The 19,353-nt window shown below is 39.8% G+C and overlaps 1 protein-coding gene across 3 annotated transcripts in view; it reads left to right on the top strand.

Annotated features, from left to right (window-relative positions):
- The window catches only part of KIF13B (kinesin family member 13B), a 190,548-nt gene that overhangs the window by 64,579 nt on the left and 106,616 nt on the right, over nucleotides 1-19,353 (top strand). For 2 of the 3 annotated variants that reach the window (XM_021942839.2, XM_031669931.1), the window contains exons 3-8: nucleotides 1,490-1,502; nucleotides 6,696-6,756; nucleotides 9,120-9,212; nucleotides 11,259-11,439; nucleotides 15,755-15,842; nucleotides 17,648-17,782. In XM_021942839.2, coding sequence (XP_021798531.2) covers nucleotides 1,490-1,502; nucleotides 6,696-6,756; nucleotides 9,120-9,212; nucleotides 11,259-11,439; nucleotides 15,755-15,842; nucleotides 17,648-17,782 — 571 coding nt within the window. Of the gene's footprint in view, nucleotides 1-1,489; nucleotides 1,503-6,695; nucleotides 6,757-9,119; nucleotides 9,268-11,258; nucleotides 11,440-15,754; nucleotides 15,843-17,647; nucleotides 17,783-19,353 lie in introns of those variants that run through there. The other variant, XM_031669932.1, reaches the window with a different exon arrangement.

The raw sequence follows: 19,353 nt of genomic DNA, 5'->3' as shown, positions 1-19,353 counted from the left end.
CTGAAAGTTGAGTTTTGATCCTCTGAGAAGGGCCAATTATTATTGTTCCTATTTTATTCCAGTTTCAAAAGTACTTTCCTTTATTCTTAAAATTGTCTGATTTCAGTATTGCCCTGTTATTATGTAAGTGAACATCATCTTTTTTAGGAAGTTTAGAAAAGCTTGGCGGACCTGCCTTAGTTTGTTGTATTGTTGTTCTGTTTTGTTTTAGGCTTTTAGCAGCCTGAAGCCGTGGTCTTTAGTTTCTATCTGTAGTGATAAGCGGAAAAGAGGGATGAGGAAGGGGCTTTACTGGCCCAACCGGAAACAGAAACCAGGAACCCATGACTGTTTTCTCTGTTTCGGACACCCGGATAGTTAAAAGAGGCATGTCTGCAACTTACCCTCAAATGGTTCAGAAAAAAAAATATGTATATTTTTTATATATATATATGTGTGTGTGTGTGTGTGTGTGTGTATGTGTGTGTGTGTGTATGTGTATTTATTCATATAAATCCTGGGGGGAAAGGGAAGGAGAAGGAGAAAAGCGGTCATGGCAGTGTTAACAATTGCAGGGGAAGGTCTATGGGCGTTCTTTGTACTTTTTACCACTTTTCTGTAAGTTTGAAACTATCTCAGGATTACATTGGTTGTATACATTGAGTTATTTTCCTGTCCCCTGATGAGATGTCAGTAAGTGGCAGTTTCAGTGGGAGGAAGGTGGGAGGTTAGAAATGCTTGTGTGTGCAGAGAGGAATAAGTAGTGAGTAATTCAGTAAGTACAGGTTGAGCATCCCACATAGAAAATCCAAAATGCTCCAGAATTTGGAACTTTTTGAGTACCCATGTGACATTCAAACAGAATGCTCATTGGAGCATTTTGGAGTTTGGATTTTCCGATTTGGGATGCGCAACTGTTAAGCATAATGCAAGTCTTCCCAAATTCAGAAAAAATATGAAACCCAAAACACTTCAGGCATTTTGGATGAGGGATACTCAGCTGGGTTAACTCACTGGCAAGAAATTAGTGGTTTCTTTAATTTCGCCTTTTTTCCTTGGCCAGAATAGAATTCATTGTTTTGTAGAAGAGCCTGAACATATAAGAGAGTATCTGTTGCTTTTTCAAAGCAGAGAAAGCTACTTGGACCTGAAACCAGATGATAAAAAAGTAAAAGATTAAAAAAATATATATTTATAAGGCATACACAAAGATAAAAGCTAAATCTATAAGGCAGAAATATTAGGACTGTTGCAATTATCTGTGCTCAGTCCTCCTTCTACCAGAGAGACACAAGTTATCTATGATTAGCAGCCTATCTTACTAGCTTATAGACATTCATTTATCCTTTAAATTACTATGTGGCTTCAAAGGTAGTATTTTATATTCTTACTGTGAATTTACATAATGTTTATTATTTTACCCTTCAAAAAAAGTCCTCTAAACTAACTTTTGTTTGTTTGTTTTAACTTTTCTTTCATGTCAATGACGACATCTGTTTTGGGAGCTCAGGGGCCAGACGAAGGTAAGAGATTTGGTTTGTTACGTGATGCTTGTAAAGATCTTATGTGCATATTGTTGAACTCTTAGAATTTTTCTTCTCAAAAAGGAAAATATTTTCTGTCATCTTATACAAGTAATGCAAGCTGTCAGCCTACTCACAAATCTGAAGCCATTTATTGGCATGGGAAGGGCCGGAGGTTTATGGAAAAGCTGTATTTGCACTTTGACCACTTCTGGCTGATCTCCTAGCAGCTACAACACAGATTCCTTTTGTGCCATAGATTGGCTCAAGACTGGTAGTTCCAAACTGTGGTCAAAGCCGACTCATCCTCCCTGCTCCCGAGACAGCTAGGGATGCATTCCCGGCCAACAGAAACCTGCGTGGCCTCAAGCTGTCTCCATAGATTGGCTCAAGACTGGTAGTTCCAAACTGTGGTCAAAACTGACTCATCCTCCCTGCTCCCGAGACAGCTGGGGTTGCATTCCCCGCCAACAGAAGCCTGTGCAGCCACAGCCGCCTCAAGGGAACATGCTTTCGCCTCTGTCTTTTAGGGAATGTGGAGCCCTGCTTGAAGTGAGCACAAAGACTGTTTCTTATCTGACCATGAAGTTACTTGGAACTTCCAGGAAACTTAGATTTCTCTCTCCATTCTTGGGGTTTTGTTTTTCCTTTAGAGCCCGTGGTTGAATTGTAATTCAGTTCTCTATTATTATTGCTAAAATGTGTATTATAGACATGGCTGTTTGGGACTCTGACTTTTTAAGATCTTTTATTTATTAAATTTTTTCCCCCTAACCACAGGGACTGAATGACAAACAAAGTCACCCTGTCAGTATAAAACATTATTAAGAAAAAGTTGAATAGGGCGCTGGTTTCTTTATATATGTAAACTTTCTCTCATCTTTTCTACTGAAAATGTGTTGGATTATTTTTGTTTTCTTATTTTTATGTATTTTTTTGAGATGGAGTCTCGCTCTGTCATTCAGGCTGGAGTGCAGTGGCATGATCTCGGCCCACTGCAACCTTTGCCTCCCGAGTTCAAGTGATTCTCCTGCCTCAGCCTTCTGAGTAGCTGGGATTACAGGTGCCCACCACCACACATGGCTGGTTTTTATATTTTTGGTAAAGATGGGGTTTCACCATGTTGGCCAGCCTGGTCTTCAAATCCTGACCTCAAATGATCCACCCGCCTCGGCCTCCCAAAGTGCTGGGATTACAGGCGTGAGTGATCGTGCCCAGCTGTTTTTTTATTTTTATTGGTGCAGAGGCTGGAGGTTTCAGTGAAGATATGAAGGAACCATTGCCTGGTGATTTAAAAATTGTTCATATTTTATTTAATTCAGTTGCATGTTTAGAGAAAATGTGTTGACTTAAAACACATGGGAGGTTAAACACCTCAGAGGTCACCTCTGGAGAGGTGTACTTGTTGAACAGGGAGACCTTGATTTTTCCTTTATGCTTCTATGTTATTCGAATTTGTTATAGTGTTTACTTGGAAAGAAAAGGCTTGTCCACTTTATGAAATCATTGCCTGGAAGATACCTATAATAATTTATGAAATTGCTAAGCCTTGAAGAGGATGATTGAGTGCTGGAGTAAATAAAAAGTGTTTATTAGTCCCCAACTTTGTGCCAGGCTTTGGCACTTTCATATTGGGGAATAGAGCTAGGCTAGCCTAGTGGTGCAGAGGAGGGACCTTGGATCCAGACTGTGGGCTGGAATCCCAGCACCCCAACCTGCTAGCTGCAAGGCGCTTACCTTCTTTGTTCCTCAGGTTCCTTTGAACAATGTTGAGCACACGGGCTTAGCTCCGGTATGGTTGCTTCGGTCATAGCCTCTCAACTGAAATTGGGAATAAGAAATGTCACTGTTAAATCCCTAAAAGAAAGACAAGTGAAAAAAAACCCAATAATAATGGAGAGGAGAGTGCCATTTAGAGCCTATCTCTGGTAAATATACAGTCGGCCTTCTGTATCTGCGGGTTTCACGTCTGTGGTTCAACCAACCGCGGGTTGAAAATAGTTTTTAAAAAACTATGAAAAATAATACAACAATAAAAGTCAAAATTTAGGGCCAGGCATGGTGGCTCACGCCTGTAATCCTAGCACTTTGGGAGGGCGAGGTGGGCGGATCACAAGGCCAGGAGATAAAGACCATCCCTGCTAAGATGTACCTGCAAACTAGCATGCACACTGCCGTCAGTGAAACACTGTCTCTACTAAAAATACAAAAAAAAAAAAAAAAAAAAAAAAAAAGCTGGACATGGTGGCAGGCGCCTGTAGTCCCATCTACTCGAGAGGCTGAGGCAGTAGAATGGTGTGAACCCAGGAGGTGGAGCTTGCAGTGAGCCGAGATAGCACCACTGCACTCAGCCTGGGTGACAGAGTGAGACTCCATCTCAAAAAAAAAAAAAAAAAGTAAAAATTTCAAAAGCAGTACAGCATAACAGCTATTTACATAGCATCTACATTGTCTTAGGTGTTTTCAGTAATCGAGAGATGATTTGAAGTAGATGGGAGGATATTTGTGTGTTATATGCAAATGCTACAGTGTTTTATACAAGGACTTACACATCCATGCATTTTGGTATTCATAGGAGGTCCTGGAAGCAGTCCCCCTCAGGATACTGAGGGACAACTGTATACACATGTGGAGATGGGGCTTTTGAAGTGAGAACTAAGCTTACAAGAATCAGGATGGTTTCTACTTAGCCTTATTAAGAACAGAATTAATTAAATAAAATTATGGAGCTGAGCGTGGAAAGCTAGGGCAGGAGAAACTTCGTTTGAGCTCCACGTTTTATTTAATCCTACTCTGCTGTAATGATTCTCACTATAGTTGACACCTGGAGTTTGCAAGGTAGTTCCTCCCAGTTTGATGCCCAGTCCTTTGGGGCCATCTTCCATCTTCCTCCTTTTGCTCCTCTCTGTTTGAAAATGGCTCAGTGAGCCACCACTGCTGATAGATAATACATTTTAGCTTTGGAAAAACATGGAGGGTGAGCAGTGTGTAACACAGCACTGCAGCTGGATGACGTCTTCTGGGCCCAAGGGCTCTTGGGAGCTGTCACCCACTGGGGGTCTGCTTTCACTTCCTGGCCTCGCTTCCTCCTCACTACCCCATTCCAGGGAACAGGTGTCTCCTCTGCCTGCTGTTTCACACAGAGACACAGGTGTGCTGATCCTCACCTGTCCAGAGGTGCTGAGTCAATTGTCCTCTTGGTTGCTGCCAGGGTTTTCTCCCTGCCCCTTTAGTTGCCCTCCTGGTGCCTCCCAGAACTGCTCACTGGCTTTGCAGCCTGTGTTCTCCCTGCAGGCCCCCACCCTTACCCCCATCAGTTTCATCGGAACTATTTTTTCAGGAGTTTCTCAATTCTGATCCAGGCACAAGCAAGCACTCTTGGTTTCAAAAACTTGTTCTTTTTCCCCCTTCTCTCCCTTTTTGGCATTTTCCCCACTTCCCTTACCGCCTGTCATTTTGAGTTAATTTTAGCTGGGTGATGGATATCACTATGCATTCTTAATTTACCATCTTAACCTAATTTTCTTTCTTAAAGAAATTAACCTTTAAACCTCTGGTCCAAATAATCTTGAGAGTTTACACAGAAACCTTCTCCTGCCAACACCAAAATTATAGCAGGGATAGATAAAATATTTTAAAATGTGAAAATCATATCATCATACTAAAAAACAACATATTTAGACCAGGCATGGTGGCTCACAGCTGTAATCTCAGTACTTGGGAGGCTGAGGCTGGAGGATTGCTTGAAGCCAGGAGTCTGAGACCAGCCTGGGCAATATAGTGAGACCCATCTCTACCCAAAATTAGAAAAATACAACAACAACATATATAACTTCAAGGACCAGCAGTAAGCAAGGGCTGAAGTGACATATTTTGAGGGCTTTGAAATCAGACCAGGTGCCTGGAGGTGATTGGAAGTTCAACTCTTGCCGACTCATGGGGGCACTGGTGTATGGTTGGGGACTGGAGCCAAGCTCACCATGTGAAAACTGATTTGGGTGAGCCTTCTCTGTGAGTGCGGGCTTACAATCAGTTTTTGGCCACCAACACTGAGCTAATGTCTGTGTTAATAGGAAGGGATAGAGACATTGGGCCTTGAGAAGACCAAAATCTGGGCTTCGGTAATGGAAATGACAACATAAACTAGTTATGGAAAGGTGGCCATCAGGAGAGGAAAAAATAAGCAATCATGTAAACCATAAAATAAACGCTCCCTGCTAAGATGCACCTGCAAACTAACATGCACACCATCATCAGGAAGCATAGCAACAGACTCGTAAAGTGGGAGAGTGTGACAAAATGGGAACCGAGATACATTTTAAAACAATTGCACTTAAAATCTTTAAGGAGGTAAAATCACAAAACACGAATAAGTAGATTTGAAACTGTCAGAAATTGAAAAAGTGAAAGATGCAGTCAGTGAAAAACTTGCCTTTGCTTCGTTGGTTTAAAGAAAAAGAAATAATTAGTGAAAAGAAGCTTTTCAAACAATGCAAAAGAACTATGTGATATTCTAGAAAGTGGTGATAAGGCGAAAGATCAAAACAGATTATCTGTAAGATCCCAGCAAGTAGCATTTTAATACAGATTGTGCCTGCTTTTTATGCATATAGTTTTTTTGTACAAATATAGAATCATACTCTGGACTTTTATAACTTTTTCATTAACATAAACTTTTTTTTAAATCAGTAAGTCTTCTGTACCCTCGAATCTATACTTGTGCATGGGCGTGTCATAATTTATTTAAACATTCTGCTATTTTAAGCTATTTTGGACATGCTGTAGTGAGCATCTTTAAATGTTATTTAAAAATATCTTTGACTACAAAAATAAAAATATTGAAAACATATAAAAACATAAAACAAAGATCACTAATTTCGTTGCAAAAAAATAAACTTTATAGGTGTAACTGTGTGTGTGACTATAGGTGCATGTGTGTGTGCAATAGCCATTTTATTACACATTTTGTTTTGTAACCTCTTTTGTTACTTTGTGAATAGTTTTCTGTGTAAAATATAGAGTCATATCACCTATAGGGTGTTTAGTTCTCATTGTAAGCCTCTACATACATAATTAATTGCCTTTGTATGACAATAAGTTGTTGTATTTCACTATTATGAACAGTTCTATCAGTTATGGTTTGTAAGTAATGTTAAGGTTTTCTTAATACACACTTATGTTCACTTTCAACAGGTGTTTGCTTATGATCATTGTTTCTGGTCTATGGATGAATCTGTCAAAGAAAAGTATGCAGGTAATAGAATCCAGCATCCTGTCAGCTACTGATCGTATAGAAGAGGTGTTCAGTATTTTTTCCTTTACACGATTGCTTGGCAAACCCCCCAAACTATGTGTTTCATCTGCTGTCACATCGCAATAACAATCATCAACACAGAAGATGACTTTGTGTGACCAAACATGGGGGTGGTTTTCCCTGCACCCCAAGCAGCAGACATTGGCTGAGCGTCCTCGAATTCAGTTCCGATGCTGTCTACCTGGGGTCGGAGTCAGATCCACAGACTGAGGGCTCAGTCCCACAAGACTGCTCCTTCCTTCCCACCAGCGCAGGTCCAGGCCTCTAGAACTTCTGACCTACTGGCTTCCAGTTAGGGTTCCCACAACCTCCTCTTCTGGTTTGATTAATTTGCTAGAGCAGCTCACAGAACTCAGGGAAACACTCATGTTTAGGGGTTTATTACAAGGGATTTTCTTTAAAGGACACAGGTAAACAGCCAGATGAAGAGATACAGAGGGTGAGGTCTGGAAGGGTCCCAAGTGCCGGAGCTTCTGTCCCCGTGGAGGTGGTGTGGCACCTTCTCGGTGTGTTGGATGAGTTCTTCCTGTTGGGCCCTGTGTGTTCAGCAATCCAGAAGCTCTCTGAACTCTGTCCTTTTAGGTTTTTATGGAGACTTCCTTACATAGGCATGATGGTCAACTGATTAGAAATGTGATTAGACATAAAGCGCATGATCTGAACACAGTGTGTCCTGTCTGTTCAACTTTTCTTGGCCATTGTGTGTAGCATTCCTTCCTCTAGGATATGAGGCAGGACCTGTGGAATGAGAAGCTCTAGACCCACAATCAGAGGAGAATCTTGCCTTGGGCAGGTAGAAAGAGGGTAGGCGATCAGATCGTTTCCTGAGGCCTAAAGTGCCCCAGCAATGTAAAAGACTGCAACAAGGGTTAATGAGCCAGGAACTGTGGATGGTAACCTATATCTGTATATTTACCATAGGATATGTATGAGTACCATAGCCTTATTTTGCATAACTTTAGAAAGTACAGACAACACCCTCCCGTGTTTGCTATTAGAGTTTTTAATGTTGATTGGAAAATGGGAGACTCACGATGTGCCATTCTTGGTATATGTTGATGAAATTACATGACTAGTGCATACAGTGGCTATTCCACACTCACAATCCCCAGCTCTTACATGAGGCTGGGAGCACAAGGTTGCTCCTTAGATTGCCCTGGAGGCCTGAGATTGGGCGGGAGAGACAGGAAGGCATACTGAAAGAAGGGGAGCACCGGCCAAGGAGAAAAGGAACCCTAGGCCCACCTCACCTGTCAGAGCTTCAGTTTTCTCTCTTTGATGGAGAGGAAGATACCATATTCTCTCTAAATTTTCTTTTGGCTCTGGAAGTCTGTTAATCTCTTCTAAATGATGACTGTCTCTAGCCCCATCTCACCACAAGTTTAGGACTACAGAGACAGCCTTTGATTGCTTTTATTCCTAACTGCTTTTGTCACCTGTTTTTAAACAATCTCTTTTAAATATTAAGCATCATATTGTTTTGGCTTCTGTGATGAGAAAGATGAATATTATGGCTGTTTGGAAGTTAAGATTCATTTGGTCTAGGTGGCCCAATATCAGAAGTATAAATTAACTGGTATTTAAAAAAAAAAAAAAAAAAAAAAGAGACATAATGGAATACCCTTGCCATAACATAAAAGCATCCAGTTCTTCCATATGCTATTGAGACTAAGTGAGGTAGGGTGACTTGTCAGATTCACATTCGATTACTGACTATTGACATATCTCATTTGGCCTGTGGGGGGAAATGACATATCTCATTTATCTCCATGGACATAAACTTGACTCTGTGGTTTATGTCCATGATGAAAACTGGGGGAAATTTCCAGGCTCTGACTCCCTGTCCTAACTGGTATGTATTATAGATCCTGTAATTAGAAATTGTCACTGAGGGAAAGGAGAGGGGGTTGATATATATGATTGTTCTAAACTCTGGTACCCACTGAATAAAAGCATTGGCTGAGTGGTAAATAGTTAAATCCAGGTACACCTGGGTTCCAAGTATAAATTTCAGATATAATCATTGATTATAAAGCGAGCAGCTCATTGGCTCTGCATTGCAGGGGATTCTTAGTAGTGTTTATTTGTTCAAGTATGTAGTACAGGGGGCTGATTTTCCCTCATGTGCTATCTAGAAATAACCTGGAAGGCGTAAGCCTTTGGGAACATTCATCAAATTTAAAAATCTTGTTTGGAGATAAATAAGCACATTATACGTTTTTGAGATTTTTGTTTTTGTTTTATGAATTGTTCATATGTAGTTTTGGCTTAAAATGTCTTTTCTCTTATTCTCTCTCTCTCAGGTCAAGATATTGTTTTCAAGTGCCTTGGGGAGAATATCCTGCAGAATGCTTTTGATGGCTACAATGCGTGTATCTTTGCCTATGGACAGACTGGTAATGTTAAATAACATGGAATCACATAACCATCAATGAAGGAGAAAGTAGAACCGTGTGTATTTCACTGAATAACATTGCTGATTTATTCCTTGTTATTTTTGCTTTCAGAAAGTATTGTAGATGTTGAAAGTAGTCAATAACATTATTTTAGAATGAATGTGATAAAATTAGGATTGGGATCTTTTATCTTTACTGATTTTTCTCACAAGGCACTAGCAGGGTTGTTTTTAAAAAAAATACAGAGCTATGACCGTTGAACATATTACTAGCCATGCCCATAGATCATGCTTTTTTAAGGCTTTCAGAATCTTAACAGAGAAAATACCAAAAAGAATGTACTTCTTAATGTCTCTCCAGTAATAACTAATAAGCTTTTTGGCTTTTGCATCTCTGTGGTCAAGAAAAGAAAATCTATTTGAAGTGAACTTGTTACTTTTATAAGAGTAAAGCGTACAGCTTGTCCAACTAGAAATGTTCTCACCGAAGAATGTGTCAGATGTTTTCAAGAAGCCTCGTGTCGTGTTGAAAGAGCAGAAAGCTGGGGTCAAGTGGCGACAGCTCCAGTGCTGCTCCTGCAGCTGGCCAGTGGAGAGACCTGGGCAGTTACTTAACCTCTCTGCCCTTTAGTGTCCTTACCTGGAAAGGCTGATGATCATAGACCTTCTTGTAGGGTTGTCATAACGAGTTCCCATGTGCAGACTTTTTACAGAAGTCCTGGTACTTAGGAAATGTGGCACATTAGCTTTAGGTATTATGATAACAATAAAATGTTGCGTGACAAAAGCAGCAACTTGTAGGTTAAAAGCATGTTTGCAAAAACACTGGTACTAAAAACGGAATTATACTTAAATGTCAGTAGTTACTTGTTTTTGGACAGTAGGACTATGGTAATTTTAAGTTTTTTCTTTCTATTTTCCTATGTTTTCTAAGTTTTATTTAATATATATTTCTTTTACAAAGGAGAAAATGCATTTTTTTTTCCCCTGAGATGGAGTCTCGCTCTGTTGCCCAGGCTGGAGGACACTGGCACAATCTCTGCTCATTGCAGCCTCTGCCTCCTAGGTTCAGGTGATTCTCCTGCCTCAGCCTCCTGAGTAGCCGGGATTACAGGTGCCTGCCATTGTGTCTGGTTAATTTTTTTGGTATTTTTAGTAGAGATGGAGTTTCACCATGTTGGCCAGGCTGGTCTCAAACTCCTGACCTCAGGTGATCCCCCCACCTTGGCCTCCCAAAGTGCTGTGATTACAGGCGTGAGCCACCACGCCCAGCCGAGAAAATAATTTTATATAAGAAAAAATAAGATTATTCTTTAGTTTCCATACTAGAGTGAAAGGGTAGTGAGTTAATTTGCTCTGGGGTCTGCAGGGAGAACCTATTTTTTTTGTGCTGTGATCACTGGTTGGGAGCAGGCACAATAGTATTAATTATATGGCTCTTCCAGCTTATTTCAGAAAACTTTTAGACCTCACTATTTCTCAGTTGTTTTAGGTATTTTCTAAAAGTATGAGGATGAGTAAAGAAGTTTCTTTTTCTTTTTCTTTTTCTTTTCTTTTGGAGATGAAGTCTCACTCTATAGCCCAAGCAGGACTGTCGTGGCGCGATCTTGGCTCACTGCAACCTCCGCCTCCCGGGTTCAAGCAATTCTGCCTCAGCCTCCCGAATAGCTGGGACTACAAGCACACGCTGCCACGCCAGGCTAATTTTTTTTTGTTTGTTTGTATTTTAGTAGAGATGGGGTTTCACCTTGTTGCCCAGGCTGGTCTTGAACTCCTGAGCTCAGGCAATCTGCCCACCTCAGCCTCCCAAAGTGCTGGGATTACAGGCATGAGTCACTGTGCCCCGCCTATTTTTCTTTCTAAAAGACATTTGCTTTTCACTTTCTCATGTGCAGTAAGAAAGCTTGTGTACTTATTATTCTCATATTTGGATGTATTTTTCATTGCATTTTGCTAAGTGTTTATAATTTATTATGAGCAACAGAAAGAGGGTTATATATTTAACTTCTCAAAGAGACAATAGTAACTCTGATTTCCTTGTTTTTAGGATCTGGAAAATCTTACACCATGATGGGCACAGCTGACCAACCTGGATTAATCCCAAGACTTTGCAGTGGACTCTTTGAACGAACTCAGAAAGAGGAAAATGAAGAACAGAGTTTTAAAGTAGAAGTGTCCTACATGGAAATTTATAATGAAAAAGTTCGAGACCTCCTTGATCCCAAAGGGTAAACGAATTTGAGACTTTAGTGTTTCAGCATTGTGAACTGAAACAGACTTAAATTGGCTTAAGTACAAATCTTACTTTTTAACTTTTTAAGAGGGTCTCGCTCTGTCACATAGGCTTCAGTGCAGTGACATGATCATAGCTTACTGCAGCCTTGAACTCCTGGGCTCAAGAGTTTTTTTTTAATCAAGAAATTTCAGGTGGAATTCAGCTCTTTGCGGGCTGTGAGGTGAGGGAGAGGCATTATCAGAGCGATGAAACCTGGTCTTTAGGACAGTGAATTTTTAAAGATTCTCAGGAACAAAAAAAAGTGCCCATGATTGCATGGCACAGACTTGGAAAGAGAATTGGGTCAGAAGTCTTAGGAGGCCTTCACAGATGCTGGTTTGACACTGCAGCTGTAACTGAGTGAGGAAAGTGCGAGGTATCTAGAAATCTATTCCTTCCACAGAGAGTTCTTTGAGTTCAGATTTTAAGGAAGCGTGACAGTGGAGAGAGATGGAGATAATGACCACAGCCTGTGGCTTGTTGATGTAAAAACAGTATTAGGAAGGTCAAAGAGCCAAATAAGCTGAGGCCTACAGAAAGTTTGGAGGACAACAGGAGGACATTTAGTTTTGCCGGATAAGGAAGATGATCAAGGAAAAGAGAATCTTAGAGGCAGTGAATCTTAGTGACTCTCAGTCAAGAGCAAACAGAACCCTCAGCTCTTCTCTGTTGTCAGTTTTCCTTGACCAAGATGATAATCTTCAGGGTTCTCTCAGGGAGATTGAATTGATGCTCAGTGCTTCTATACAAACTTAACAAACATTTATTGAGTGATCATTGTATGCCAGGCACTATGCAAGAGCTCACAATGTGGACAGAATGAGAGTTTTGTAAACAAATAATTAAAATACAAGGCAGTCTGCTTTTAACTTGTGAAAGAGGCTCCTACAAATTAGGGAGCAAAGAGACAATGACTGATCTTGCCCTGAGGAGAAGGGAAGATTCCACAGAGTGTACTTGCTTGATAACTTTTGTGCTGAGTGGGAAGTTTGTTCACTGGGAAGTTGGGTGAGAACTACTCAGGCGTAGGGAACAGCCTCTGCCACACCTTGAAGGTGTAAATTAATCATTAAATGTAAATCTCCTTTGGAGAATGATCCAGCAGTTCAGTGTGGTCAGAGAGTAGGATGCACAGAAGTCAACATGGAACGAAAGGAGACCAAGGTTGAGCTTGAGCCCAGGAGTTTGAGGCTTCAGTGAGCCAAGATCGTGCCACTACACCCCAGCCTGGGTGACAGGATGAGAGATTCATCCTGTCTCAAAAGAAATTAAAAGTAAAAACTGTTCCAAAACAAAGAGGCCAGAGAGTACCTTATGGCCCAGGTACCCACATCCTACTTAATATTATACCCCTGTGTATATATACATTTTGTTCTGCTTTGAATACTTTCTCTTGGACTTTGACTTCTGCAAAGATCATCACTTTTCTGAGATCCAGCCCAGACTTAACTCCTTCCAGAAATTCTTAGCTGACTGACTTCATACCTGTTCGTTCTTCTGCTTAATCCAGGGTGCTTGTATGGCATCTTTTCAACTTATCTGCACACGTACAGTCTTTAGTAATTTCTCCTGTGTTTGTCTTGGGTATAGTAATTAACAGCTTACTTACAGTAATTAATTAACAGTGAATTCCGAAGAGCTTCGGATTCGCGTAGCTCCAGATCTAGGTCCTGTACTTGTTACCTATTGAGCACGTTTCTTACGCTTTCTAGGCCTAACTTGTGGGCCTAGAGGGAACTTGAAGAGGGAAATGATAGGATACAATTATCTCAGAGGGCTGTTGTGACGATAGACTGGGATGATACACCTGAGGTCTTAGAACATTTGCTGGCATACAGTAAGTACTCAATAAGTGGTAGCTGCTGCTGTTATCTCCCCAGTGAAAATTTCTTGGAATTTTTTTTTTTTTAGTTTCTGAAGATTCAAAGTAAATGGATTAAAATCTCTAAAGGTGAATTTCGGTCAAAGACCATTTGAGAAAACTTCGTTTTTTATTCACGTACTAATTATATTAATTCAGCATCTAGTATGTAGTAATATAATTATGTTGTTTTACTCAGGAGATAATAGAGGATACATTAAGAAAAAAGAGGAAATATGAAAGGAAAAAAGTGAATAATAGAATATATCCTGGGGCGAGAAGTAAATCAAATACTCTATATCTGCTTTATCCAGTTACATGGTAATAAGTGACATTTTTTTTGTGGTTGATCCTAGGGTACTATAGATTTTAGATTTAAGAGTCATTTCCTTATCCCCTGATTTTACTGTTTATATGAAGGGTTATTCTAGAACTATCCTTTTCTTGCTTTCTTTATTATGGGTATTAGCGATTGAATGCGGTTCAGCTTCCGTGCTAGTCATTCACTGTATGTGTTCAACATTTCTTCCCTTCCCCTCCTGCCTTCTTAGTTACTAGCACTCCCTCTCCAAATGATGATTTCTTCCCTTCCTCTCCTGCCTTCTTAGTTACTAGCACTCCCTCTCCAAATGATGGAAGCTAACATTTGAAGTCCTCTCTGTCACCTTAATCTCTCTCATCTTCACTTTGTTAGTGAAGTCTGTTCATTCATCTAGTGATTCTTATGTGACAGGACTTGTGCTAGGAACTGCAGACTCCCAAAGTAATTAGACATTATTCTTGCTATTCTAGAGCCCAAAGTTTATTATAATACAAATGGATAAAAGTAAATTAATTCCTGCCTAAGGCGAGGATAAGGAGAGCTGACTAAGAGGTAGTCAAGAGCAGATTATAAAGGAGCATACGTATCAAGCTGAGGAGTGTGCACCTCTCTTCATAGGCATCAAAGAACCACCAAAAAATTTGAAACATTGGTTGGGCATGGTGGCTCATGCCTGTAATCCCAGCACTTTGGGAGGCCAAGGCAGGCGGATCACTTGGGGTCAGGAGTTCGAGACCGGCCTGGCCAACATGATGAAACCCCGTGTCTACTAAAAATACAGAAATGAGCTGGGTGTGGTGATGTGCACCTGTAATCCCAGTTATTCAGGAGGCTGAGGCAGGAGAACTGCTTGAACCCGGGAGGCGGAGGTTGCAGCGAGCTGAAATCCTGGCACTGCGCTCCAGCCTGGGTGATAGAGCAAGACTCCATTTGAAAATAAAAACAAAAACAAAAAAACTTTAAGATTATAATTTATTACTTTTTTAAAAAAGATTTTGTGTAGTTCAAAAATGGACACACATTCGTGGTATAAAATAAGGAAAAAAATATAAAATGAAAATCACCAGTAACCTCATCATTAACACTCTTTTTTATAATTTAATTTTTAATTGACAAATGAGAATTGTATATGTTTATGGAGTACAGTGTGTTTTGATCATGTATATATTATGGAATGATTATATCAAGCTAATTAACATATCCGTCACCTTACCCACTTACCTTTTTTTTTTTTTATGGTGCAGACATTTAAAATCTACTCTCAGCAATTTTGAAACACACACTGTGTTACTGACTATAGTCACCATGCTGTGCAATAGATCTCAAGAACTTACTCCTCCTAACGGAAACTTTGTACCCTTTGACTAACACCTCAACAAATATTCTTGATATTTTTGGTTTATATTATTAACTATGCTATCTGTGCTCTACAGTTTTCTCAGATGTCCTTTACTGGGTTTATTAGTTCCTTGTTTGCTAAGAGGGTTTAAAAAAAAAAAAAAAAACTTACGAATATTTAATTTTAATTTTATTGTATCTTTTTTCATGCATTTATTGAAATGATCGTACTTCCTTCCTCTGCCCCCTTAGGCTGTCAATGTGATTAAAGTGCGAGCATCTTTTTTCCAGTGGTCAATAGCCTAGAAGCCCTGAGATAAGCCCAATTTTGTATTTTGAAATCATTAGATTCAGTTTATTGTCTTTTGTTTGTCTTTCTTCATGACAGACTGGTCTGTAGTTTTCCTTTCTTGCACAGTTAACATTTACTGAGTTTCTGCTGTTTGTACCACATTCTGTGTAAGACAAATAGATTGTTCATATTTATTTGACTCTGCATTCTTTGTAGTAGCAAATAGACATCCCACAATGTACCCTTTGAGTGATGTGATATTTAATCACATTATGAAGTTTTCTTTGCAGTGAAGATTTTAAAGTTTGGTTTAAATTCTTCTGGGATCAAGTCGGTTGGTTTTATTTATTTGGGGTCTTTCTTGAATTCATTGTATATTTTTATGGAGCAGAGCTGAGTCCTTTTTAAAAATAGGCTATTGTTAAAAAAATCATTTCTTTGTTTTTCGTGAACAGAAGCCGTCAGACGTTGAAAGTCAGAGAGCATAGTGTGTTGGGACCTTATGTCGACGGACTTTCTAAACTGGCTGTCACAAGCTACAAGGTAACAACATCCTGTATGTGAACGACTTAAATTTAGTGTAGTAGGGTGGGCTCTCTTTCCTGGCTTACTTTGTTGTTTTTTAAAATTGCATATATAATAGCATCACTTAATAAATCCCATTTTACAAAAATCCTAAAAATGAGGTAGTTGATCAGAGACCAGTGAATAAATATAGACTAAATAGGATGAGGCTTTTAAATGAGAAATTATCAGACTTAGTGAATCTAAAGTGGGTTTGAATCAATCTAGAAAATTGTGAATTTTATCTTTTGTTGTTGTTTTCCCATTCTGGGGCCCACTTATACTTCCTTTTGCAGTTAATGTTTTTACTTTAAGGCTTTTTATGTATCGTGTTGAATTTTTTCTTAAACATTATTCTTTTAATAGAAAATTGTGATTTTCAGTTTTTGGTGATGTGTGTCAGGATTGTGTTCAGTTGCACATAACATTAAAAAAATGTAACAGTTCTTTGAAACATGGATTATTACCTGTTTTGTCCATTGTATATTCTCAGTGTTTGAAAAGTACCTGCCCTATGGTAGGTGCTTTCAGTATATATTGGAAAGTATGAATGAATGAATGATGATTGAAACAAGACTTTTAATGGAAAAGAAATATGGAGGTAGGCTCTCCAGGGCTGATATGGTGGCCCCAAATGTGTTATTAGGGACCTGGATTCCTTCCAGTGGTCAACATAGAGTGGTGTGGTAATGTCCTTATTCCCATAGTTCAAGATGGCTCTTAGAACCAACACGTGATAGCACGCCTACTCCCTGAAGGAGAATTCCCAGATGGCCTATTTTAATTTTAAATCTTATTCACTAAAATGTCATGTGGCCAGAGTGAGCTGCAAGGGCATCTGGGAAATGTAGTCTCTTAGCTTGGCCATATGTGCCAAGTTGAAGATTGGGCTGTCTTACTGGAACGAAGTGAAGACTGGGTAATAGGAAGCATCTAGTCAACTTTCACACATACCATTTTTCTCACTCCTCATTAAGATCCTTGTAAGGCAGATGGGTATCATAGCTCTGCATTGTTGTTAATGCAATTAAAATCCAGGTTGGTTAACTGTTTTAGAGCTTATAACATTAAAAAAAAAAAAGAAAATCCCTTGACCTTCCTATTGTATTTTGTTGTTTCTCTTTTTTAGTAGTAGTAGCAACCAAGTGGTAAATCAATGCAGAAAATTAGTCTCTTGACATTCTAATTTTTAAAAACAGGTCTGCCGAGTTAATGGGTGCAGCACACCAACATGGCACATATATACATATGTAACAAACTGGCATGTTCTGCACATGTACCCTAGAAATTAAAGTATAGTAAAAAAAAAAATAAATAAAAAACAGGTCTGCTAAGATAGTAGTAGTCGGTGATATGCCTGGATGAAAGGAGAAATAACACAAGTTATTTAAGTTATTTGTGTTGCTTATTTGTATAATCTAATTTGTTTTAACAATAAATTTGTATTGCTTCTGTATTAAAGAAACTAAGTTTTTTCAAATTTCTATATTAGATGAGGTTGGCGTGGCATACTTATTCATCTTGTGTGACCAAAGGTGTAGCTTCTGAACTTTGAGTCAAAGCTGCCACCTCTGTACCTGTAGCAAATGATCTACTTTAAGTTTTCAGAGATGGTATTGGCTATTGTACTCCACGGGGCCCAATGTTCATTGAGAAACAAGAATGTTAACTCCAAATGTTGTTGACTAAGTAGCAAAACTTGTAATGCATTTTGTAGTGTAGCAGGGTTTTAGTGTGTATTACACAAGTAAAGAAATGTGGGTCTATGATTTGTTTCCACTTAGGATATCGAGTCGTTGATGTCTGAGGGTAACAAATCTCGCACAGTTGCTGCAACCAACATGAACGAGGAGAGTAGCCGATCCCATGCAGTTTTCAAAATCACCCTCACACATACTCTCTACGATGTGAAGTCTGGGGTAGGTGTTCAGATGCAGACCTGTTTTTATATTTCTAAAGTGGATTGTGGTTTTTTTTCCTCTACAGGTGTTAGATGAATTAAAGTCCTGGCTAGACTTGTGTATCAATGAGGACTCTGGACAAGAAACAGAAGCCACTCTAGGTCAATAGAAAAGGATGTCATGTAGGGAAGCAGGTGATTCCAGGGTTGTTGGGACATCTGAGGAGGACCAGGTTCTAGACTGCCTCTTGAGGAATAACTTTCTGAACAGCACACATCTGGCCACCGGGGTGGTGCCACCTCTGAGGACACCTCTAGAACGCTGAGTTCCAGGCATACCCATAGCTGTGATCCAGGAAGCAGGTATAGAGAAGTTGCTTCTGTCCATGTTGCCGCCTCATAGCATCCTGGAACCTGGAGAATGTGCTTGCATTTCCCTAGTCCCGCTGCCAGCAGAAAGAGCCAGAAAGTGGCAGCAGGCGGCCTATGCTCTACTTCTGCTTTTCAGCCTCTAGCAGGTGTATCCTGAGCCTGGGCTGCCAGGGAGTCTGAGAAGTGTGGGTTTAAGCTTTCCACCCACTCCCACTAAAGGAAGGTGGAGCAGAAGTTAAGTGGACCAGTGGCCCACTGTCTGCCCCAGCAGTTTTTGAGTTTTAAACTGTGATGGCTAACTGAGTAAGCCAGTGGTAATGCTCTCGCTTGCCCAGGCACTGTGCCTCACACCTGTAATCCCAGCACTTTGGGAGACCAAGGCCGGAGGATTGCTTGAGCCCAGGAGTTGGAGAACAGCCAGGTAACATAATAAGACTCCATTTCTACAGAATATTTGAAAATTAGCAAGGTGTGGGTGGTTCATGCCCATAGACCTAGTGACTAGGGAGGCTGAGGTGGGAGGATGAGTTGAGCCCAGGAGCTTGAGACTGCAGTGAGCTATGATTGCCCCACTGCACTGGGCAACAGAGCTAGACCCTGTCTCAAAAAAACAAAACAAAACTTCTAGCTGATTTAGCAGAGGTTCTTTTGCAGTGTTGCCTTCTGTGAAACACTATTAGAAGGAATAAATGACACTGGGGAAATTGTACTATAAAATCACTCGCTTTTGTAGAATAACTTTTTGAGTGTTTGGTTTTGAATCTTGTGAAGAGTAAACCCAGTCAGAGATACATGTGCTTCTGCTGCGTTGCAGACTTGTCTGTTGCCTAGTATATTTGCGTCTTCCCTCTTTTAATGTGAATTTTACATATTTTATTATGATGCCTACCCCCTAGTGTGTCCATTTCAAATACCAGAAGGTAAAATAATCACCCTGGCAAAGTGCTATACTTTGGCAGGATTTTCATCTGCTGAAAGCATATTTTTCTCCTTTTACCATCACAGCAAGATTAGTGTAACAACAAAAAGTTCTTTGTTTCTTATTTCCTTTTCAGCATAAAACAAAAAACATACTGAGGACTTTTTTTTTTTTAACTAAAAGTGCTTTTGATTTGGGATGCTGAATATCCTTTTGTTAACAGCATGTTTATTTATGGAAATGTCTATTTTAAAGGAAGGCTTTAAAAATGATTCAGTCTGTAGATTTTGGTATTGGTT

This window comes from Papio anubis, chromosome 8 (assembly GCF_008728515.1).
Source record: "Papio anubis isolate 15944 chromosome 8, Panubis1.0, whole genome shotgun sequence".
Lineage (NCBI taxonomy): Eukaryota > Metazoa > Chordata > Mammalia > Primates > Cercopithecidae > Papio > Papio anubis.
This window is presented reverse-complemented; position numbering and strand designations above follow the sequence as displayed.